The sequence below is a fragment of the Megalops cyprinoides genome, chromosome 3 (genome assembly GCF_013368585.1).
Source record: "Megalops cyprinoides isolate fMegCyp1 chromosome 3, fMegCyp1.pri, whole genome shotgun sequence".
In the NCBI taxonomy this organism is placed as follows: Eukaryota; Metazoa; Chordata; class Actinopteri; order Elopiformes; family Megalopidae; genus Megalops; species Megalops cyprinoides.
This window is the reverse complement of record NC_050585.1, coordinates 37,614,977-37,639,573: the sequence shown is the minus strand read 5'-3', so window position 1 is coordinate 37,639,573 and position 24,597 is coordinate 37,614,977. Positions and strand designations below refer to the sequence as shown.

At 42.0% G+C, this 24,597-nt stretch overlaps 1 protein-coding gene across 2 annotated transcripts in view; it reads right to left on the bottom strand.

The window, feature by feature from the left end:
- Positions 1 to 24,597, bottom strand: part of LOC118775674 (1,4-alpha-glucan-branching enzyme-like) — a 129,294-nt gene that overhangs the window by 17,055 nt on the left and 87,642 nt on the right. For both annotated transcript variants that reach the window (XM_036525697.1, XM_036525698.1), the window contains exons 13-14: positions 14,530 to 14,714; positions 11,415 to 11,545 (exon numbers count right to left, since the gene is read on the bottom strand). In XM_036525697.1, coding sequence (XP_036381590.1) covers positions 11,415 to 11,545; positions 14,530 to 14,714 — 316 coding nt within the window. The remainder of the gene's footprint in view (positions 1 to 11,414; positions 11,546 to 14,529; positions 14,715 to 24,597) is intronic.

Below are 24,597 nucleotides of genomic sequence, written 5' to 3'. Positions count from 1 at the left end.
CCTTGTCAGGGCAAATGATTAAAAGTACTGCAGCAGTGAGGATGACAATCATTCACATGGTATAATTCCAATAATTAGCTGTGAATTCATGAGTACCAGTCCAATTTATGATAAAACAACATAATTAACTGCCAATCTCCAAAGGTACATTCACTGAATCCAAAGAGTTTCATTGTTTCTCTCAAATGAGAGAAAACAGATGTGTAAGATACCTAGTCAATGAATAATGGATGATTGCACACACATGTAAAACTCTGATACTGATGAGACAGAATCATTCTGCTGTAGATTGGAACCTTGATCTGACAGATCGCTCACCTGGGGACAGTTTGTCTGATTCAAGTTGATCTGATCTCACAAGAATCTCACTATTTCTCACCCTGATGCAACGTAGCCAATAGGGGCCGAGATTCAAGAGGAGGATTACCCTCATTCAGTCCCCATGCCCTCACTGACACAGACCTCATGGCACTGTAGCGAAATATGGCAGTTTCCACTTTTAAAAACACACCATTTCCTTTCTCAGCAAAACCACTTCTGTTGAGCTGGGGAGAAGCAATCTGACATGATGGGGGGACTGAGAAATTAGCAGACACCTTGACATTGTGTCTGTGAATACATCTCGCGAATGAGGAGGGTTGCAGCCATGGTGACGAGGAGTGGGGGGGGGGGGGTGGGGGGGGGCAGAGTAGAATAGTTAATCCAACTCTGCCTGGAAAACCTGTCTGAGGGAATAAGCCGAGCTGCTGAGCAAACTGGCAGTTTAGCAAGTTTTACAGGTAGCAATTAGGGCCTGCAGGTGCCTGGAAGAACAGCACGCCATTGAACTGTGCAGTTTTGTAATCATAAAAATGGATGAAGGTCATGCAAAGGTGTTCCGCTTTTCCAGGGAATCCATGGAAGTCCTCCAAGGCACAGTTACAACAACAAACAACCACAAGACAACCTTTTCATAACCGCAGAGGATGTCATGGATGTGCACTCTGTCTGCCTTCATGACCCACCGGCACCGTAGCCATTTGACCTCAAAGCAGGCAAACACTGGGCCAACAGGATGGTACTCTCTAATACACCTACACACTGGTGACAGTTTACAAAATACATTGAATGGCCAAATATACATTGCACATCTCTGAGACCAGTTAAGTGTATTTGCTTTATCTTGTTCTTTAATATACATTTGAAAGGTGCTTAATCATTGACGGCCATCTCTCAGTAACTGGATTACATTGGTGGGGAACCTCTGAGCATCTGAAAGGTGCAGGCAGCTGTTTGATGTTATGCAAATGCAGATAATAATGACCACAAACTGACCTCTAATCAATCAATGGATAAAAAGTAAGCCATCCGCAGGAAGCCGTTGCCCCCCCCACCAACTACTCAGGTTGCAAAAGAGCGAGAAGAGGGAAGATATCAGATGTATCAGCTACTGTATCATTAGGTTGCTCTGTGCCGAATGAGCCTTGCCTGAAAGGAAATGCCCTCCGTGTCTGCCCACCCACTGATCAGCCGCTGAATAGCAGATTCCATCCAGATCAAAATCAGGTGAGTGATCACCTATCAGGTGCAGGCCGGAGCTGGCCGCGCTCTCATCGACCCGCCCAATGAGCCTAGAACACCTACGCATCCCAGCGGCCCCAGAGACAATTGAGTCAATATACCAGAGCAGGAAGAAATGATTGATTCACTGCCCCCCCCTCCTTTCCTTTCCTGAAGCAAAGCTCTGAAAATCACATCATCTCTTACACAGGACCTAAATCACCACTATCTGTGTCTGCGGCACACTAACAACGATAAGCGCTGCATTAGTTATTGTTTCCTACGGTGAAAATACAAGAAATCATATAAAATCGCGTACTACTTCTGCAAACCAATGCTGACTGAACAGAGTTATGGGCAGGCGATGCAGTTAATGTGTCATTGAGATAATGAGAGAATGGTGGCCCGACATTTTTGCTGTGCATGGAATATATCAAAAACAGATTGGCTCTGACATGTATAGCGTTCCTGCTGCCATCCAACAGGGATTTAACTATTCCAACTGGCTGGATAAAGCAGAGTGCTGTAGGAAGGCATCCACTGAGAGTTGGAGAGAGAGAGGGAGGGGGTGAGAAAGAGACAGAAAACTTGAGTTGGAGAGCCTGTTGAAAAGCTGGAGTCCACTGAATTTCAATGAGTGGTATTTTCAGCGTAGTGCTTTGCTTGGGGGAAAATTAATGAAAATTGTCTTCAAAAGACAGCACAGTGGCTACTCGTTAGAGGTAACACTTTGATGAGGGAAAATGCTGTGCTAAACCTAAAAAAATGGAGGTCAAAGAGGTGAGGGGAGGCAATACCTCTTTCCAGCTGACTGTCCTGAGCAAACCCTCCTAACCCAGAGCGCTCTCCCCCTCCTCTCTTTCATACGTCAAGGGCCAGCCTGTGGCGGTGTCGTGTGGAGAGCAGAGTCGTCGCTGGAGCAAAGCTCCACAGGATGGCGGTGAGGGCTGCGGGGAGCAGCTTCAGTCCCCACCGTGCCTCTCCACAGAGTGAGCTGTAATTAAGCCCAAAATGCTTGTGAGGGCCCTCGCCATGGCAATGGCCTACTCTCATGGGGATAGGGCTTGTGGAGGATGGGGAGCTCCGGTCACAGGGACGAGAACACCGCCGGCGCGCTAGGTGTTACCTCTCTAATGAGGGATCGTGTCTTACTTTGTCTGGGGAAATAGTCAGAGTCCCTCAGGTGCAGGACAGCTACAGCAGTAACCAGTGGCATCACTTCTGTGTGTGTGTGTGTGTGTGTGTGTGCGTGAGAATGTCAGTCACTGTGACCGAGGGAGAGATACAGACAGCGTGGAGAGGAGGAGAGTGCGACTGCAGTAGTGCATTGCCACTCAGGAGGAGAGTACTGTATATGCGTGAGAAATGCATTTTTGCCACATCAATAAACCAATGAGAATGGAGCCGAATGGGATAAAGAGAGTGCGAGGAGAAACATGGGCTACTGCTGGCTGGGCCGTGAAACACACTCATAGAAACACAGACATGAGCACACACATGAATGCGCACAACCACTGTCACCAAAGACAATTGAGGGAAAAACACATTTAAATCACCCAGTTTGAAAAAGTTCATAATCAACCTATAACAGCTGCATTGAAAGTGACAGTTTCAGACAGAAGCAAGAACAAAATCGTTGTGACACGGTATTGAACGTGTCGGCTCCGATGCTTGATAGTTTCAGCTCAGCTGATTCCATCAGAACACCAGGCACAGACTCAATCCATAAACAAACAACTGTGCCTGTTTTTTATCATTTGTTTTCTTGTGGGATTGTCATGTTAAATCAAATAACATCTTCTGAAAGCTGAGAAACTCATCCCCCTTTGAGGGAACCGCTAAATAGTGGATCAGACCACATCAGACCTTCAGGCTTGAATCACCTGGAAACAGCAATAACAAAGAAAAATATACTCAAGTGACACTTGTAAGAGGCTTGTCTTTACATGCGCAGAAGAGTGCGCATGCACGCACGCACACGCACGCGCACACACAGGTTCATGTACATTTTGGTAATTCTACTTTGGGAATAGCACTGAAAGTAAAACAACGTTGAGCAGGCCACTGAAAGGCTGCAATTCCTGTGAGCAGATGATGGCACAGTGCACTGTGGATGCACCTAATCAGAAGTGATTAATGGCTACCACAGTCTGTTGCAGCACCACAAACAGGTGATAGAGGGGAAGGCACATACAGCTTTGTAGAGAAAAGAAACTACATTTGTTTGGCTCGGCGTACAATCTCTTATCTCTAAACTGATCGACAGACACAAGGCCATCATTTGAGGTTACAAGAAAAAGACTGATATTAAACAGCAGAAATTCATTCATCACACACACAGTAAAAAAATTGCCTTTTACCACAGCAATGAAATGTCAGTCTTATCTTCAAGTAATGGAGAATGGCAACAATACAACTGAACATGCACCCAAAATGGGAACTGGACCTAGAAACTAAACCTGCAATTTTGAGCTCAGGAACCTATGGCACATCCCATGGACAAAACCAAAATTTCCTCTTTCCTCAAAATTGCTCAGGTAACACTGGGTATGCTGAATTACACCACCAAACAAATGGTGTGACATCCAAAGAAATTTGACACCTTTTGTACAGAGCCCCTTTGTATGCTTTCGAAGTGCTTCGAGATGTATTCTCACAAAAGGCACAATTTAAACCAGACACATTATTACTGTTATTTACTATCGTAATGCATGATGGATTTATCAAACTCTTTTCAGACTGCTCCATGCATTCAGTAAGCCTTGAGTGAATTGCTCGTAACTGCATATGCTTAGCACCCCTTTCATTAGAGGGAGAGAGCCAGTCACAACAGAAAATTGATGTAGCCTTACAATCCAGTTCCTCCCTCTCTATATCCCTCTTCTCTGTCTCCATCCCTCTCTCTCCCATTCCCTCCATCTTTTACTCTCTTTCTCTCTCACACCATCTCTCTCACTCTCTTTCCTGCTTCAATAAAACATGGCCAACATCATGATAACCCTGGAGAAATGCTCTGAGCAACAGAGAGCAGTATGCTCCACCAGTGCTCTGGGCTCTCGCTGGTACAAGAGAGAAAATAAGAGAGGAGTAGTAAAGTAAACAGCCAGTAAGAAGAATAAGAAGAAGAAGGAAAAGGAGAAAGCAGGTCTGACAGAATGAAAAGCCTGGGCTTCATATCCTCTGGATTATCGATCCGGTTCACTTCCCACAAACATCCCCTGAAAAAAAAAATCCTGTGTCAAACTTCAAAATCAGAAGCATAAACAGGTGCCTTCGCAGCACAAATAACTATATCATATCCCCACTGAGCTGGAGATGAAACAGACAGCTCTTCTCCCCTTTACTGGCACTTTTTCACTCAGCACTCTCCCTTCTTTCACAAAATCTCTCCCCCACTTCTGCCACAACCCCCACTCCCTCTTTTAGTCCACCTTCACACCACTCCATCCCTGTCCCACTCCTTTTTTACTCTATGTTTAAGTCTCCACCTTTGTTGCTCAACCTCCCTCATTTCTACCCAGTCTCTCAGACACCAGAGAGACACTTACCGAGTGAAATGTTTTATATGTGAGTGACAGTAGGCAAATAAGTGTGGGTTTGCATGCATTTGCATGTGCAGTATGTGGTGTGTTTGTGTGTGTGTGTGTGTGTGTGTGTGTGTTACTGAGAGAATGTTCATGTGTCTATATATATATATGAGTGTGTGAGAATGCATTAGTCTATGAGAATGTGCACATGTATGAATGAGTTCAGGTGTGCATGTATGAGTTTGTGTGTCACCGTGTAACTGAAAATAGTTCTACATGTGAGTGTGTGGACATATGTTGCAGATGCTCACACGTTCAGTACAGTGTCTGCTAAGTACATGTGCATGCACACACACACACACACACACACACAATACATTAAGAGATAAAAGCACATAGAGGTCCCCAACTCAGCAAACTAATTGAACTCCCCAGCATGTATGTGTATGTTCTCAGGACATCAGGGAGGGGTCTGGCTTGACAGGGAAACACCCCTCAAAGCACACCCTGTACAACAGAGCTCAAAATAACACGTCTTCCTGTTTTGGTCATCTATATTGATGATCAACACTCAGTCACTTCCTGACAGGACCTGACGCTGGCCATGGTGAAGCCATCTAAACTTGCCATCATTCCCTTAGCAGGACAAAGCCATCAAAAATAGTGCATGTTTTATTAGATATCATGCATACAGCAACAAAACGCACATCAATTGCTTGTGCAATATATTTGAGAAGAAATGCTTCCTCTTCTGTGGTGATAGTTTTATCAGTAAGTATCATTAATTATCAGTCAATATCATTATTATGATGATCCCTCTTTTCAAAATTAAAAGCATAACCATGGTAACAGGTAATGCATTCTCTGGAGATTCTGTTTATTCTTGATTATTATCATGGAGAAATAGCAGGATAATTACAAAGAGAAATCTCTCATTTCAACATAAAAGCTTCTCTTTAATTAGCTCTATGTTAGCAGATGCATTCTCAACTTAAAAAAATACATCAAACTGTAACTGCTCAGAAATATAATTATCAACTCCCACACTAATGTAAACTCACAAAGGAAAGACACTTTTGGAACAATCTGACTTTTTTTTTTTTTTCTTTCGAGGCTAGTCATTTTCTTGATTAGGCCTTTACAATTTGAACAATTGGTACAAATGCTTAAATGTTAGCCAAGGGAGTTTGGCCAAATTTCCCTGCTGAAAAATCTATCCTTGCTGCTTTTGTTTGGAGGGCAGTCATCTGCTTTCAGGCTCTCAGTGGCAGTGCGTGCTGTCACACTTGCAGATTGGAGCTGTCCGAATTTCTTCCCCACGTATATTATAAAAACATTACATTATTTATTTTGTTAAAAAAAAAACCCCTTAACTAGAGCAACGGAAGCAACTTAAATATCATCCAGTTCTACAGCTGGGAATTTACTGAAGCAATCTGGGTTAAACAAATTGCACAAGGTTACAACAGCAGTGCCCCACCTTGGAATCAACCTGGCAGCCATTTGGGATACAAACCTGCTCCCTACCACTATGTCATACTGCTGCCCAGTGCACATTGGTAATATCTTAAACTCGATCTCTCATTCCCATAAATTAGACCAATTGACCCATATTTGCATGTGCCCAAAAGTACTCTTGATGGACATGAGTGTGATAGTATGAGTGAAGGACGGGTCCATTTCCAAATTCCAGTCTTTTTTTTTAGGTTGTTCAAAAACTGCATATTTAACTTGCATACAGTGATAGTGTATTTTCCCATTTCATAAGAGCTACACAAACACCTGAATACTCCACTGAATACTGATGACAATAGTCAAGAGAATAAATCAGGGCAGAGGCACATAAATACAACAGCACACAGGATGGAAAATGAAAAAAAGTCATAAATATGAATAATTTCAACAGGCTTTTGTTGAATATTTCAAAACAAAAGGAAGGAAGTCATAAAGCTGACTTGTTGTCCACAGTCATTATATCACTGTGCTACATTGCACACGCGTGCACAGAGAACACAAGTCCCGGGTCACGGCTTGGATGATTATTTTAGCTGCACTTCATTCGCGTTCAGTGTTTGTATTCATTCCAGGGCACTGCACTGGGATGGCTCTGTTGAAGTTCTCTCTGAAAACCTTTCACCAGCAGATGTTTTCCAGAACAGAATAGTAACAGGAGCCCAAGATGAATTGGGAGTAGGAGTGTTTGCTCTCGCTCAAAGGGTGAACATCAGAGGATACGGGCACTGATTAGACGCCTTCCTGCAAATCTACTTGTGGCGAGTGGCGCAATGGCTGGTGGGCTCTATGAGTAAAGAGCACTGACTCCGCTAACTGAGAAAACATAATTGCGCTGTTCCCCCCACCCGATTCGCAGAGCCCACTTTCTGCAAACCATAAGGGCAGGTCCCCCAAAGGGAGGTGGCAGATGTGGAGCACACAGCTCAAGTCCTTTCAAAGGCATTTGCGCGAAGACACAGTCATCACGAAGGGTAAACGGAGCAGAGAACCTGACCACCTCAAACCTCATCACCTCAAGAGCCCGCGCGTGGCTCCTCTCCACCCGTGTGGTGAGATGTTTCTCAGCATCACGCGTACCGGGGCCTCGAAGGGATTGCTGCAGACGGGCGATTGCATCACTGCGTTTCTGTGCTCTGTGATGAGCATGTCCCTCTTACCGCGCACCGGGGAGCATTGTAATTAGGCAGACTCACAGACGGCCCTGTCTTGACCTTGTCCTAGAAGGACCCAGGGCCCTTTATGTCCGGGAGACTTGGGTGCATGACATGCCACCACACTAAAGGGATGGAATTCTACAAACCCAGCTGCCATGTTAAGTCTAGTTATACAAGAGTTCTGACAATTGATTTGATTTGGAATGCCTTCCTTTTTCATGCTTAATTAAATGGCAGTTCTCCCTCACTGCTGATTAGGCATCAAGGGTTACCCCATGTCCACGCTAAAATGCAAAATATGTTTGGTTGTGCTGCACTCTTCATTCAAAATGCAATGACCACATTGACCAATAACATGTGACTTCTGTATTCCTTTTATGTGCATCTCTCTCTCTCTCTCTCTCTCTCTTTTGTTTGTGTGTGTGTGAGGTATGTACTTGAGTGTCCGTATATGTACTTGAGTGTGGCTGGGATTGTACATACACATCAATGTTTGTGTGATGTGTGTGGGTGCAGGCACATATTTATGGCACAGTGTCTCGTGTGTGTGTTTCTGTGTGTTAATAGCTATAGTACCAGTGCGGTCTGAGCACGCTCAGTGTGATGAGGAAGCGCTCTTTGTGCCTGGCCTCGTCTCTTCCCTGCTGCTGCTGTCTGAGTGGCCCTCTCCTCCATCCTTCTCCTAATTGGAGCCTCTGCACTCGCTCCCTTCGGTAAACAGGCGCCTCGGAGCGCGTGGCGCGGATTTAGCCTCGGCGAGCAGGGGCTGGGGGCACATCACGTATCCCCGCGTTTCATTTCCTCCTGTTTACCTCCGCCGCGCTACATAATAACAGTCACCTCAAATACCGCTGCAGCCAATTAAATGTGTTTTGCAGCACCGTCGATTCACTTTTTTTTGTAGTCGCTCCCTGCTGTCTGAAGTCATTGCTTTGGACGTCAATAACAAGAGCCAGGCGTTAAGAGCTCCTGCCCGATCATTATGAAAGCGAACAGTTAACAATAGCGGCCCTTTCAGCATGTTTACATACACTCCGTGATGTGGGTTCACGTCAGTGGAGGATAAGTCAGTGTTTCTTTGCAGAACTGACTTGAGCAGGCCTCATTGCCTTTAAGCAAGTAAACATTGCGTAGACTAAAATCTGTGACAGTTGGCAAGTAAAGAACCCCTACGCTAGAATATCGCCCCTCTGTCCCAGGGTTCTGCCCCTCAAATAGTCTAGTGAAATGGGGCCCTTCCAGCCTTTGTGTTTTTTTTTTTTTTGGTGATGAGCAAGAGCTGTGGTGAAGTGTATCTGTCATGAAACATTTAATAGTGGGCCATAGCCATGGGAGTGGAGTCAGGACATGGTGAGAGAATACAGCCATTCTTCTTCCCCAATGATCGCGGCCTCCCCAACGGAGGCCACCGTCATAATGCTCTTGGCAAATTGAAATACATTTATGGCCCACTATATCCACTTTCATTTCCTCCCTGGCTGGAAGAGACGACAAAGGAACACACAAACCAACCAAAAAATCAAATAAAAAAAGCAGAAAGGAAAATAAAAAATACAAGGCGTGAGCTTTTAGCATATTCTTGTCCCGTGCACTGAAAGTCTGATGTGATTCCTCCCTCAAGTTTGTCTTCCTGAAAAGAAAAAAACAAAAAAAAAAAAACAAAAAACACCCAATGCGGGCCCTCTCTCATTCCCAGTCTGAGCTTATCTGGACACTGTTTCATTAAAATCACCGCTCTGCTTCTGATTAAGACACCGGTGTGGACAAAGACCTTTGAGTGCTGCTGTTAGACTGCAGAGTCCTTCGTATTTCACAGAACTCCTGTCCTGTAATAACCCAAAGCTGCCAGACTGCCCCTGTCTGCACAAAATAAAGGGGAAAAAAAACCCATGGTGAACAATCCACCCAGCCAAAGCTTTCCTATCTGTGCTCCCTACACCCACAGGGGCCATGAACGCAATCCAGCATTTCAAAGCGAAGGCCCTGCATTTGCATTAAGGAAACTGCTCTGGCTGTAGAGAATGATGCTGCCTTCAACACCCCCTGGCTTACGCAGATACCCAGCCTGTGGAGTAATGGTGAACAGACAGGACTCGGCACTTTCCTGATCATGGGTTTCAAACATTCAACATTATTTATTAACTTAGCATACACTGTTCTCCAAGGGTACTTACATACCTTAAAATGTGATATGTGAATAAAGTGAATCTTGATCTTGATACATATGCACTCACACAGCTAGATATGCAATGAAGAAAACAAGCAACTTGCTCAAGGGTACAATGTAAATCAGTGCCCTACCCGGGAGACGAACCTGCAACAGCCTGGTTGCAAACCTTGTTCTTAGGCCAACAAGTCAATAGTGCAAAGCTTAAGCATACTACTTTGCCTTAGTTGCTTTCGTTTGAATGTAGCTGTGCACATACATAAATTGATAGACAGCATGGAATAAGTGAAAGTGGTAAAACATGTAGGAGGCCCTGGGTCATGGCATCTATCTGCTGAGCAAATTAATGATGCAATGTAATGCAACACGCCTGATTAACTAAACTTGCTGATGCTGCTAAAAGCACTTAAAGCACAGAACAGAAACCTGGAACTGGAGGCAAATATACTTGCAATTATTGTGGAGAACTAGAGATGTGGAGATGCTTAAGAGATGACTTACTTACAAGAAATATGAACTTTCCATTTTCAAAAATTTTTGTTTTCAATCTTCCCTTGCATGAGGTGTATTTCATGGCAAGAGGCAGTGTGGACATTCAGGGAGCATAATGAAAGATCAAGCCACTGGGCTACTATGTGCATCTAAAGGTCAAAGCCTGACAAAGACTGACACTGTGATGCCACGTCTCATAACTGGTCCACTTATCATGCTGGATGGCATTGAGCTGGTTGAAGTTGCTCTCACACACAGACAATTACTGAGGGACTAGAGTTTATGATTTTCACTCATAAATCCTGCTCCTAAAACTGGAGAACACACCCAGCCATGTCACCACAACAGCTGATAATTTCAGCAGTTTGAATAATGGGGCCTGAGCAACTTTCTCTGCAAAGACATTGTGAAATGAACAAACCACTGCTGAGCCTAGTAATTTCCTCCAAGTCACAGGGACATAAAGTTAAGAATAGAAATGGCTCTGGGAACAGAAACAAAAAACAGTATGGTAACACAAAACAGAAGGAATTTCACATGTTCTGGGACAAATAATGTTAATTAGAACTGTTTTTAAACTACTGTTTTTATTTCAAGGCATCTTCACATGTATAGAACAAAGGAAGAAGCCCTCCAATGGTCTGTGGCCAACCTCAAACAGAAATCAGTCTCCAGCACTGAACTATAAAAACAGCTTTTCTGCCAGAGACCTTCAGGTCTCCTAGCAAGTGGCTACTAGTTGCACATACTCCTACTAAAATTCTTCCCATCAGCCTTTCCCTTTAAGCTTCTAAATGATTGTTCACTCCCATGACCTCCTGAGTGAATCATATTCCAAGAACCTGCCTTTAGCGCAATAATAGGAGGCAGACAGAATATAAAAAAAGATAGAAGGAAGAGACAGGTAGCTACTTTTCAACAGTTCACAGTACACAAACCAAAAGTAGTTGTTCAAACCATGTTGACAAGTGTCTCAATATCACTGCTATACACCATTGTAAACCAAAGGGTAAAGGATACTTTCCAGGTGGCCCCACTGCCACCCTGTAATTGTTGTAGCTTTGGGTTGGGTGGAAGTTGAAGATGAAGATGACACTGGCTCGTTCAAAGACAATGACTTTGTCTGCCTGGTGCTTGGTGGTGACAGTACCCTGCAGGGAAGAAAAGCCACGCCACATATTTCAATCATGATTTATTAATCAATCAATCAACCAACCAACCAATCAATTATCATATCCTTAAATGAACTCCTCTCAACTTGTGTAATGTGCAATTATTATCATGCAATTTATTAATGGTTTAAAAACCCAGTCATAATTTGTCAATGAACTAAGATATGAAAAAGAAAACATCAGGATTCTCTAGAAACTGAGCTGAAAGCCCAATACCATCAAAGGGTCAGCTCTGAGTGAAATCAAAACATTTTACCATGACTGCTGAGATGTTAAAATGTGCCATTTCCTTGTAAAGCTGGTGTCTGATAACATGCAATTAGGGCAGATTATGAGCATCCATCTTATCACCTCCCCCTGCAAGTTTAAGGAACATTCAGTGGATTATTCACTGTTGTGAGAACGACAGCAGGTGGGGAAAAACGAGGGAGGGGGCCAGGTGCAGCAAGTCAATATTCATGTAAAAAAAACAATATTTGGCCATGACAATTAATTAAGTCCAAATGCTTTGAAGGGCTTTGGAGTTAATTTCTTTAGAATATTAGCATTGGACGCACCTGTGTGGTGCACAGTAAAAGATCCATGAGAGCAGGATGACAGGGTGAGCTCCTGCCTCAGTTTACCTCACAGTGGGAGATCCCCATCTGACACTCGTGCCTGCCCACCACGGCCTTGGGATCCGTTTCGACCCTTTGAAGCCCTCCCTCCACCGCCGCTTGCTCTCAAGAGTGCCCTGCGCGCACACTGCTTTCAAGTTAAGCACACTCGCTTTCTGTTCTTTAATATGTGTTGGTTGGGACTGGAACAGTTTGACAGCTGTCACACTGTCTTACTTAGAGGACTGAGACACTGTCACCCAAAGATTGTGCAGGGTGCAGGAATCTACTGTTTTTTGCAAAAGAGTGATTTGATGCAGAGCCGTTCAACACACATATTGTTATAAAGTAAGATTTCACACATAGACACTCTCATGCTGAAAGTGACTTCCAGTCTCTGTTTTCTTGGACTGCATGCTGCTGTCTGTCTGTCTGTGTGTGTATGTGTCTGTGCTGATAGCTCAGTCCCACAAGGATGGCAATACTGGAGTTTCTATGAGGGATTCTGTTATATTTCACATATGTGAAAAAGTGCAGATGTGTGAAATGCACAGATGTATGTGTTTGTCCGTTGGTGTGTGTGTGTGTGTGTGTGTGTGTATGCACTTCTATGCACATGGGGACCAATTACACGAGACAAATTAGCTTGAAAACTTGTGTGAGATCACCATGGAAACCCCTCCACTGAGACATCCCGCAAAGACAACAGCACTAGGTGCCGTTCCTCTACAGCAGAGAGAGAGAGAGAGAGAGAGAGAGAGAGAAAGAGAAAGAGAAAGAGAAAGAGAGAGAAAGAAAGAGAAAGAGAAAGAGAAAGAGAAAGAGAAAGAGAAAGAGAGAGAGAGAGAGAGAGAGAGAGAGAGAAAGAGAAAGAGAAAGAGAAAGAGAAAGAGAAAGAGAAAGAGAGAGAGAGAGAGGGAGATGTAGAGAGAGTTCAATCGAGACATCCAGTGTCCTGCTGTCCCCCCATCCCCACCCCCACCCCATCCCAGCCTTGCTTAACGCTGATGTAAGGTACAAAAACTAACGATAAAAATAATGTAATTCAGGGGTTTAGTCTAAACAGGAATGTGGTCTGCCTCAGAGCCAAAGACAGAGACAGAACAGCAGACAGTAGGGGAAGAGAGACAGGTTGGGAACGGGGGCTAGCAAAACCACAATCAACTGCTGAGCACAGTTAAAACATTTTGAAAGACCTGTTTCATAAAAAAGATTGGCCTGAACAACACCAACAACTCACCCCCATCCCCTTCTCCACTAACGTTTCATCAGAGAGTTAAAGCCAAGGTCACTGCGAGACACAGAAAGGTGAGGGAGTTCTAATCAGCACAGTCTCCACCAGAGGAATGCTGTCAAATCATTCATGGAGACACGTTCCGCCTTTGCATTTGCCTTGCACGATTACTATGAGAAAGCACAGAATCCCACAGCTCCTAGCCAGCCCTGCTTAGACTGTAGGAGAAAGGGGCACTGCTTGTATTCAGAGAGACACCGTTTATTTCCATTTATGGATCACATTGGATTATACCTACTGTGGACTAATACACACTGTATGTACAGTACAAGGGGACAAGACACTAAAAGAAAAAAAAAATGATGTGCTACACCTGTGTGTCTGCAGAAATTCTGAAGAAAGTGACAATTGGATTATCACCTGAATCAACCTGTATGTCGAAACATGTTGGTAACCCACCTGGGTATTTTAGAGCGTGCTGGTACAACATCTGTGCACTTTCCAGTAAAAGTCAAAGAGGCCAACCTACTTGTTTGGCATTTCTGCCTGTTCATGAAAGATTGAAATGAAAGATGTCTTTTATCTCCAAACTATGATCTGTCATGGATCACTTTACACATCCCCACCCAAATATAGGGAGGAGACTCCTGCTATTCAGGCCCTTGGCTCTCCTTTGAAGCCTGTTTACCTGTTTGTTCCCTTACCAGGCTGCACCAAGAGGACAGCAATTGACAGTGAATGATCTCAGTTGATCTCAAGAAGAATGTCAGTGAGCGTTTCACCTGAAGGCACTGATGCCAAGATTTCCTGGGCAACTCTGGTAAGAAAACAACTTCTTTTGCAAGGACCCACAATGCACTGGACTGCCAGGAAAACTCGAGAAGGCCTTGGTGACTGTGTTAAAACAGCAAGCAGTCTGGAAAGCATCTCAAATGAGGATCTGATCACCAAATTACCTATTTGCTACGCTTAGGAATTAAACAATCACAGACACACAATTACAAAGCACACTCACATACACAACAGCAGATGCACGTGTTTGTGTGTGCGTGCATCTTTGTGGTTGGTTGTATGTGCATGTATGTGAGCAAAACTGGATGTTTGCAGGAATGCTTGTGCAGCCAAGTGCTCACCCTTTCTGAGGCAAGCCAGCCGTATTTGTCCTCAGTGTGGTTCATGTCACGGTCGAAGGCATAAAGCTGGCGGTACCGGAGGTGCTCAATGTCCACCAGGTTGTACTGGCGCCGGGCGTAAAGATAGCTTTCATCATTCCCTTTCCTGGGGAAGTCGAGCCACTCTGGGTGACCAAACTCATTACCTGCAATTCATGTGACAGGAAACAAACCTCTTAAAAGGCACAACTAACCGCACAACGCCTTGTAAAAATTAGACAACAATGTACTCAGATCTGGGGCCAAGTGACACACTTGGATGACATGATGGTGTCATTCATCCCTTGATCAGAGCTAGACAGGTAATGTGAAAATGTCACATTGACACTTGTTTCACCAAGTATTCAATGCACTTTCATTGCATTCAACTAAAACGGAAAAATAAATGACTGGGAGAGCAAACTGAACAGACCGTCTCTCCCTGACTTGTAAGGTTCATTGCTTCATGGCCAGTACCACTGATAAGATCTTAACATTAAAATACAATTATTACACAAATCTTAAACTTTAAATGAAAATGGAATAATTAAAAGGTATTGAAATGCAAATGTAAAATGTAATTATTTAACAGCTATATTCCAGGATAGATTAATGTTGGTAAAAGGACAGATAAAATATGTATATTATTACTGTTATTATTAAATGGTTTATTAATGCTTGATTGCCATACACCTCTGGCTTTATTACCTTTTTATTAACCTGATTTAACGTTCTTATTGCCTTGAGATTGTAGAGCCAGACTCCATTAAGAAACAGTTTTCTTTATTAAAAGTTTATCCTGTGTTTGCCAAGGTTAAAACAGCATGGGTCATCTTGATATCACACATTTTTTTTTAATCTGAACTCTCATTAAGTACAGTCTGCTTACACTGTGTACAGTGCCTTAAATGTTCTGTATAGCTGCATCACATGACATGTCCTTACCTCACAAACACCCAGACAAGGCTGCTGAACAGTAGACACATTTTTGCCACTGATTAAACACCACTTCAAAGCTCCTGATTTAACTAGTCTATTCAAAGAAAGAAAAAAATACAGAACATATTGGGAACAATGAAATCCCACAGCTTTCACTTGAACTTTATTTTGCGGTAAATGTATGCAGAATTATGTCAGCAGGAGACATTCATATCATTCCTTTGCAACAGTAAGACAGCATACCGATTATGAATAAAAGGAAGAGATACCACACAAAGCGTTTGACAGGCCTGACTCCATAAATTAAGTTAAAACCTCAGATGAGAGGTTACTTTGTTTCTCTTTAGCCTTTCACCTCTCGCTACATGAATCCAAGATTATTACCCCTCACCATGTTCTGAATAAAGAAACAACAATGAATATCCCTTGCTAGCACACTGTTGAAACACTGGCTAAGCAGAAAGAGCTATAATGTATTCAGGCTGCAGTGCTTGGATTTAGAGGTTATGACCAAAGTGAAAAAAAAAAATAATAAAAAGAGAAGAGAAAGGGAAAAGAATAGATACAGACACAACTCGATGTGGTGGTAAGTTTGGCTCTGTCTATTCAGTGACATCATCATCTCACACTTCCTGCCTTTTGGGATGAAAGATTAAATGCTGTGGAGTTTTGAGAACAGTGGGTTTTGAAAAAAGTTTGCTGTCTCCCGGTATGTCAGCCCGGAATTCTCTGTTGATTGATAGGTTGAAAGGCTGTTCAGGTGAACCACAGAGATGAAGCTTCAGCTTATTGTTTGACAGGTCTAAATCAATAACCTGACTTACTCTACCATGGTGCTCGGGTAACAAGACACTGATTTTTCTTTCACGTGTCTGGTTGTGCAGGATTTAAAAACCTCAAAACCTGGTTGAGGGAAGCAAGTCTGAGACAGATGACTACAGAGAATCTCCAATGCAGTATGCTGCATGGTAACCATCAGCAACACTTCAGTTAAGAAACATAGGTTTTGTCAAAGTTGCATTTGTGTTCCCAGTTGCTTGTTTTCCTGAGGAAGAAACTGGAATAATGGGACAATGTTAAACTGACTGGGACTATAATCAATGTAAATCCTTCAGGAAATGAAAACAAAAGTGAAAATATGTGTTCACATGGTACAAGCATATATGTTTCTGAACAGTGAAGAAAAGAACAGTGCAAGGTTTACTGCTCCACACATGGTAACGGCCTTGTGGGGCTCAATGTAACCTTGCCATAGGTAGCTCCAGAGGTAAACAGAAGATAAATCCCTGCCTTTGGGAGGAAATTGTTCCTGACATACTGCCCTGAGCTAATATACTGTACACTTTCACTCATATAGCTGGTAAATAGCTCTGACCTTGACTGACAGACACCATGACCTGGCCTTTTTTGAAAGCATTGCGATGTTTTCTGGGATACCCTGCATGGTTTCAGCTTGGTGCAGGTTCTGGTTGCATGTACTCTCAAAAGCAGGACGGATTAAAAGGTGCCTATATGGTGATTCTATAAGAAAATAAATCAAGGAAATAGTATTCAATAACCTGTAAATAGCATTTAAATTTAAATTGTTAAAGACTTTTTCCCGTGTGTGCCAGTGTGAGTGTGGTAGATATGACAGACATTGCAAAGTACCTCTGTTGTATAAAAGGCATGCCTCAAACACACAGTGCGCTTCCTGTTCCGCATGCTCACCCTTTTAAGTTTTCACTCTGCTCATAATCTGATCTGATCTGAAGTGATGTTCAAAGTTATACTCCACTTTGGTCAGTTACATGACCCCAAGTTACCAAGTGAGCTCAAATGGAATTAAAACCGTTTGAATGAAAATAAATTCATTAATAATAAATAGGCTCTTCTCTCCTCCCTCTCCCCTGGTCTTTCATGTGTAACAAGCTGCAAGGTAGAGATTAGATGCTCTTTGAATTTTATGCTCGTTTGGTGCCACAGACAGAAAACACCCCCTGTTCTTCCACTTAAAATTTACTGTTGAGCCATTTGCATTTCGTAGCTACAAAGGTTGCCCGAACTAGAATACACAGCAAGGGACAGATTACATCATCAGGAAATTATTTATTTGCTTAGCGGACATCAAGAGACATTTACACATAACACTCTCAGTTATAGCATATAGCCACAGGACTTTACCTGGAGTAACTGAGGTGAAGTGAACAGTATCTTTTACCCTTGTGGTACTCAAACCTGGACCCATTAGTTCCAAATGCAGTGCCCTTACCACCACATGACATGTTACCTGGAGTGACCCTAATGACTAAGCCAGCCAATGAGAAGTATGCACAACAAACCTCACCTGAAGGGAGCATTTTCTCGCCGTCCTATTAGCACCCTCCTGGGGAGAGGATCTAAGACTATTTAACATCAGCACCACATCAATACAACTTTAACAAACACAATAATCTTCAGGTTGTGTGCCTTTCATACTTTTAGCCGAGGATGACATCGTATTGAATACAATGGTTTGTCAATCACTGGCTATTATCCGCTTCTCCTACTGTGACAGTAATTGCTACCTGATAGTGCTGCTGCCACAGCTACAACATCTGGTCCAACACACTCTCCCAATTTTTATATCATTGCCCTCCTTACATTGTTTAATTGGGCTATATTTTTTGTCTTTAGGCGTCTGTTGTCTCTGCTTGGTTAACAAATCATCTGATTCTATCAGGGTCATTCAGTGTGAAAACAACTTGACTTCAAACATTGCCCACTTAGATGTTTATCACCCACTTAGATGCTTATCTGAACAAAGGTACTCTGCAGCAAGCATATGTGGTCTAAATCATATTTTGGGTATAATGCATTTAAAATTATCAATTACCTAGCAAGGTTCACATCTACCAAAGCTTCTTTCTAAAACATTTTACCATGTATGAAAGGTGTTAAATGATGAATTTAACAAACATGTGCCAACCTCCATGCATATTGGACAGCAGGGTCATGCCAGGTATCATATTAATTTCATACAAATTCCCCATCTGACAATTCAGTCAGAACATGGTCTTGAATCTGTGGGTGGGTCAGTGACAATCATGGGATCATAAATGATTGAGCAAAAAAAAAAAAAAAAAAAAAAAAAAAAAAAAAAAAATATATATATATATATATATATATATATATATATATTTATATATATATATATATATTTGAAACTGAAGAGAAATAATGGACCAAAGGGGCAGGCTCATCATTCAGACTGAGGAGATAATAACCCCATCATCAGCTCGTGAGAGAACATCATAAGATGACACCTGGGGAGACTGAAACACAATGACAACACGTGGCGATGACAAAAAAACATCAGAGGGTATACAACTAGCTGGTGCTGAGAGAGACACAGAGAGACAGACAGAAGAGAGCAGAAAGAGTTTGAAAAAGAGAGGAGGCAGAAAAGTGACCGAGTGAAACTGAAGGTAGAGAGAGTGACAGTTCCTAAAAAAACGGTGGATGGTTGTAGAAGAAACATCACAGATTTGGACTGCCACACTGAGAGAGAGACCCAAAAAGCAGTCTTTTCAGTGACTGACATGTAGTGAACAGTGAAAACACTGCCATCAGCAAAATGGAGGCTGTCAGATGATGTCAAAAGTGTTGTTCATGAGCCTTTTAATTACAGCTCTGTCAGGTAAGTGTTCTGATCACCTCCATAAATGAACTCAATCATGTATATACATTTTTATTCCTTTATGTTTACATATTTTGACTTGGATGTCACCATTAGTGTGCCTCTACAGACACGAGATGTCACTAAAAATGCTGTAAATAACAGATGCTCATTCATAGGTTCTCATCAGAGCAAAGTCTGTTGAGGCATGCATCATTTTTACAATATTTAATGCCTGTTTTTACATCTCATTTTAGTGTCTGGTACAGCAACAGAAAATCCTACAATGGGGGAGAACTGCTCATTGGGGAGGGGGGGGGGGTGCCGCTGAAAGTCTAACCAGTCCCTCGCCACTCCATTGTCTTTATATCACATATATTTTCATGACAGCAAGTACATCACAGAAACTAGGTTCTCACAGTGCCACTGAGAAAAAAAAACCCCAAACATAATCTGTGAAAAACTATTAACTATATACCCTATTTGATAAATATTAAATGAAACATGAGAGCTCATAATGCCAAACTACACACCTCTCTGCTCCTTCTTTTGTTTATTTGTAGTTTGTTTTAAAGTGAAGGGAGAGGTTGAGAGATGGCGGGCTTGACCCTGCTCCCTCAGGAAGCTGCTGACCCCTCAACTACAGTTCAGCTTAACGAGACATGCAAACACACCTTGCCACTTGTTTTCTGTTTCTTGCTTTGGTTTCTCTGCCTTACTTTAACACCAGGTCTTTTGTTCCCTTCTCCCCTGTTTCTCTGCATTAATGCAGCTGAGTCAACACCAAATTAAGGGCAAACATCATTACCTTAAGTCATCTTTTTTTCTTCAGGGTCTTGTCTCTTCATTGAAATCCAATGGCTTTGACATTTTGAAGGCTATCAAAGAGGGATCTGAACTAACATGGAGAGATGCAAAACACAGAGACTGCTGCTAAGATAAATCTCTTTTGTTTTTTCCTTGTAAGGTCTGTATTTCTACAAGTCATCTTGAAATTTTTACACTTCAGGCTGTTTGACCTGCTGGAAGTGGTTATTTAAGATCAACTAGCATTGACCTCTGAGAAGTATATTTAATATGGTAAGGTAAAAAATGAATATCTTTTTATTTTACCGTATACCCTTATTATCACTTAACATTTTAACATATTTAACTAACTTGGCATTTTCAGCTCATTAAATGGCTCTGGAAAGGGAAGACAACAAAAATAATATTATTCCCAAAGAGAGTCACATCAACTAAAACACTGATACCTAAGGCTGTGTAATTATATATATAGCCTTCTTTTAAAGAATAGCCCAGGGAGAGTTGAATCATTTGTTTGAACAAACAATACTGATTTATAAATGGATTGTATATATAACTAAATTCTTTCCTGGGGACATTATTAATAGAACGACCACACATGGACTTTGATATGGGTAAGCTGATGTGGATATCCGGTCACACTCTTGGTGATACCATTGTGTTGCTGTACTGTGGTGCTGCAATTCATTCAAAAGCAGGCTGTCCATTACTATTAGATTTCCCTTCACCAACATAATTACACAGTAACATATGTCCTCATTTTTATTCATTTATTGTTTTGTCTCAAGCACATACAAGAACATACAGTGTATAAGGGTGAATATGTAAATGTTTCATCATTGTTGTGTCTGTGTATGGAGGCGGCCAACATCGTCAGCATTCACTTTATGTATGCTTTTAGCATTTTCAGTATGAGCAAAATTCATAAAAGTTATGTAATGGATACAACACCAAGAACAAGATGGGGGTGTGGGTGATTCAGTTCACTTCTAGCAGATATCTGTGGGAGAATTAGACAGATAAGACAGCTTAATCACTGTCAATTACTACATATCTGCAAAGACAAAGAGAGGAGCAAAAAATAATAAGCAGTAGGAAGGGAATTCAGATTACTTTCTTGGTGAACTTCAAACATTGAGCATAAAAAGCACAGATATACGCAAACTTTGGCGGACTGCGATGTTCCAAAACTTTGCACTTCAGAGGCGGATGATTCAAACCCCCTACTATTGCAGGAAAAGGAAAGGAAAAAGTAAAATCAAAGTGTTTAAGGTAATTCGGTTTGAGAGCACACAAGGTTTTCAAAAGCAAACAAGGAAATAATCAGGACAATTTGAGACAATGCCCTTATTACACGCTAGTGCACTTGTGTGCTAGCTAACAGTAATGTAGGAAGAAACGGATGGAAGTAATGACCACTATGAAACAAGCATTAATTGTTCTCAGAGAGAGAGAGTAGGAATGAGTGGGTCCTTAAGAAAAATGATGAGGGGATGGGGGATGCTACGCATACTTAACAGTAATGCCTGGACTCCAGCTTTGAAAACCCAATGTATTCCACCCACATATGCAGCTATTTATTTTTCTGTGAACAAACTGCCACATCTTTCAAATTCAATTAAAAACTGTTCAAGCACATCGCCTTCCCTTTCATTATAAACAGGACAGCCATCTTTGTGCTGTCAAGGTGATACTCCTCTGATATAGAATGGAAACTCCTATTAATCCAGATCTGTGCTTCACCACTTCCAAGCACAACCACAACCTACCCTGTTTTTTCTTTCAGAACTTTGGACCACTTGAACTCACAAATTGACCAAATTAACTAGTCAAGAAAAAGCTGGCATCATTAAATCTTTACTTACAAAGTTAACGTAGAGATGAGTATCATTACTACTATTTTTACTGCTGTCTAGATATCAACAAAAATGCCCTGTAACATCCAGTTAAAGTCAATGTCTTTACAGGTTTCACACTCCTGTTCAGTCATATAAAACTAATATTTCATCAAATGTGAGACTGCTGTTCTTCTTATCTGTACACAACCAGCCATTCATAAGGGAACAGTAAGACAGAGTGCAACTCTACATTTGATCTCTTCAGCTGAACAAATGTCAAAGAATCTCCACAATAAACACAACGTCCACCCTAATTGAAAAGGTGAGCAGCTTGATATCCAGGCATTCAGATCTACAGAGGAGCAGTTCAAAGCTGCACCATGCTCAGACGTGGCATAGCTTTGATCTGGAGGATTCCTCTATTAGACGCTGGCTCCACAGGGAGCTCTACCACAGCTGGGCAATCCAATATCAACAGCGTACAATGTACATGCCTAAAGATGAACGGCTGAAGAACTATGAGTAGCAATACGTTAATGAGCAGGCTTTTCTGTCCAAACCCAAGACCGATCAATCGCACGGAAGCTGACCAGTAGCAGACATGTGAACCAGAGCCGAAAACCAAAACAGAATGGAAAAGGAATTCAGTTGATTATTTTCAGCAATTCTATTTCTTCCCTTTGGAAAACCAAAACTGTGTTACAAGTAATCATGTTTTAAATTTTCACATTTTCACAGAAAAATGTTTGATGAAGTGCATCTTAAAAGTCTATCTTACCTTTACTAAATATTTGCTACTACTGTGTTCTGAAGAGAAGTCCTTAACATTAGTGTATTGGAAGCATGCAAAACAGCACATGCTTTCTTATCATGTCTGCATAGGAATGTGTACATAACACAAAAGTTGAAGTAAAAACTGTCATTCTCAGAAACAGAATTTCTTCCATTGTTCAAGGTCATTTCACTGCTAAAGTCCGATTTACATGTAAATGTCCAAAGGGAATTTCTGCTAATGAAGAATGTAACGTATGAATGAATCATACAAATTATGAATATTACTCTCTTTCTTCATAAAGGCACAGCCTCCTTAAAAGAAACAGTCATATGAGAACTGTGAGAGTTTCTGAGTTACCATCACACACGGTGGAAGACAAAGGCTGGGATTCAAAGCACATGGTCTTTGGACTGTAACACATGAACTGAAGAGACCCATAGTGATAGTTTTAAAGTATTTGGTATTGTTGTGATTTGTGAAATACCAAGTTATGTTTGTGATCATAGCAACCTATGGACAATAACTTGAGTGGCTCAGTCAGCAAAATGCTCATCTTAAGTGCAGGCTGAGCCCTACAGCCCAGGCTTGAAACTGGCCATGTCATCTGTCAACAATGACTGGGAGCTCCCAGCAATGGAACAAATTGGTTTTAATCAGCACTGAATAAGGGTGGGTGGGCCAGTCATAGTTTCCTCCTCTCACTGCTGTCAGGCACCCTGCGAATTGTCAAGCCTGTGTGAGTTATTCACCCTCCTCACATGCACTAAAAACCCAGCAGAATAAATTGCCTTTAATGCACTATACCAGACATACAAAGAGCAGACACAGCAGCGTGCACTCAACGGTAATTAGCAGTGAACCACGGAGGTGTAATCAATGTGTTTGTTTGAACGGATTCAGTCACAAGGAGAGATCGATGGCATGAATCCTTGTTCTGACACCTATGCGAACACGTACAGCACACAGGCTCTGACCACAGCCTTGATCTCTACTCTCATGGGCTTCCGGGACAGGATGAAAACCAACTTTCAAGCCATGGAGTACAACACAACCTCCCCAGTGTGGGAACAGATGAACAGTGTCAAGCCTGCATCTGAGACAGTATTTCTCCCACACAAGTCCGATTCTTCTAAAAGCAGAACAAATTGTAAGGGCACTGTGGGACAACAGCAGAGTGGATTCATATAAAAAGCTAAAGAGCACCCTGCTGTCTCTCTGTGGAGATGCAAACTGTGCAATCTGATATATTTTGTTCTTCACTCCACCATTCCAGCAACACCCTTTCAGTCCTTTTATTATTATCCTGGAGTTTAGCATTTCAGTTGCTGTGGCGTTGTCATAAAGCTGTACGTATTTGTCTGGTGTATGGGATATGAGCGAACACCTGTTGATGTCCTTGCAGCCTCTGACACATTAGAAAGGCTTGGGAAGTTTTATATCGGACATGACTGAATGGATATTTTTTCTAGGCTTGGCTTCTTCACGCTTGACATGTCAAATTGATTCCTTCGCCTGAATAATCGGTTCTCGATCAGGACCGGGCAAATGACTGCGCTGCCATTGATCCATCAACATGGATTGCTATCTTGCCTTGGTTCTTGGAACATAGGTGAAACAGCTTATTTTTTTAATGCTTCTTGACTTATGTTTCGAAGTTCACCCTTCCTCCTCAATTAAAAGCAGAGGTTTTCTGCCAATGGAGGAAGAAGAAAGCAGAGAGCACAATGAACTTTTACTCAATTATTGTTTCTGGTGTGCTTCATAATAACAAACTACCAATCATACTGAGATCAATTCATCCATTTCAATTAAGTGTTGAGCATTAATAATGGATAAAATGTTTACAAACAGCAGTTTTCAGTGGCTTCAACCCTCACTCTGCTTTTTTTAAATGTTATACCTACATTGACATTCACAATCCATTCCTGGTTCTTGCCCTCTCAGACTCCAAACCATTAAGTATTTTCCCTTGCTATAACAAATACAAAATAATAATAATGTGAATTTAACTTTTCCAAAAGCTCACAAGTGGTGGGTACATCATCCCCTGAGAA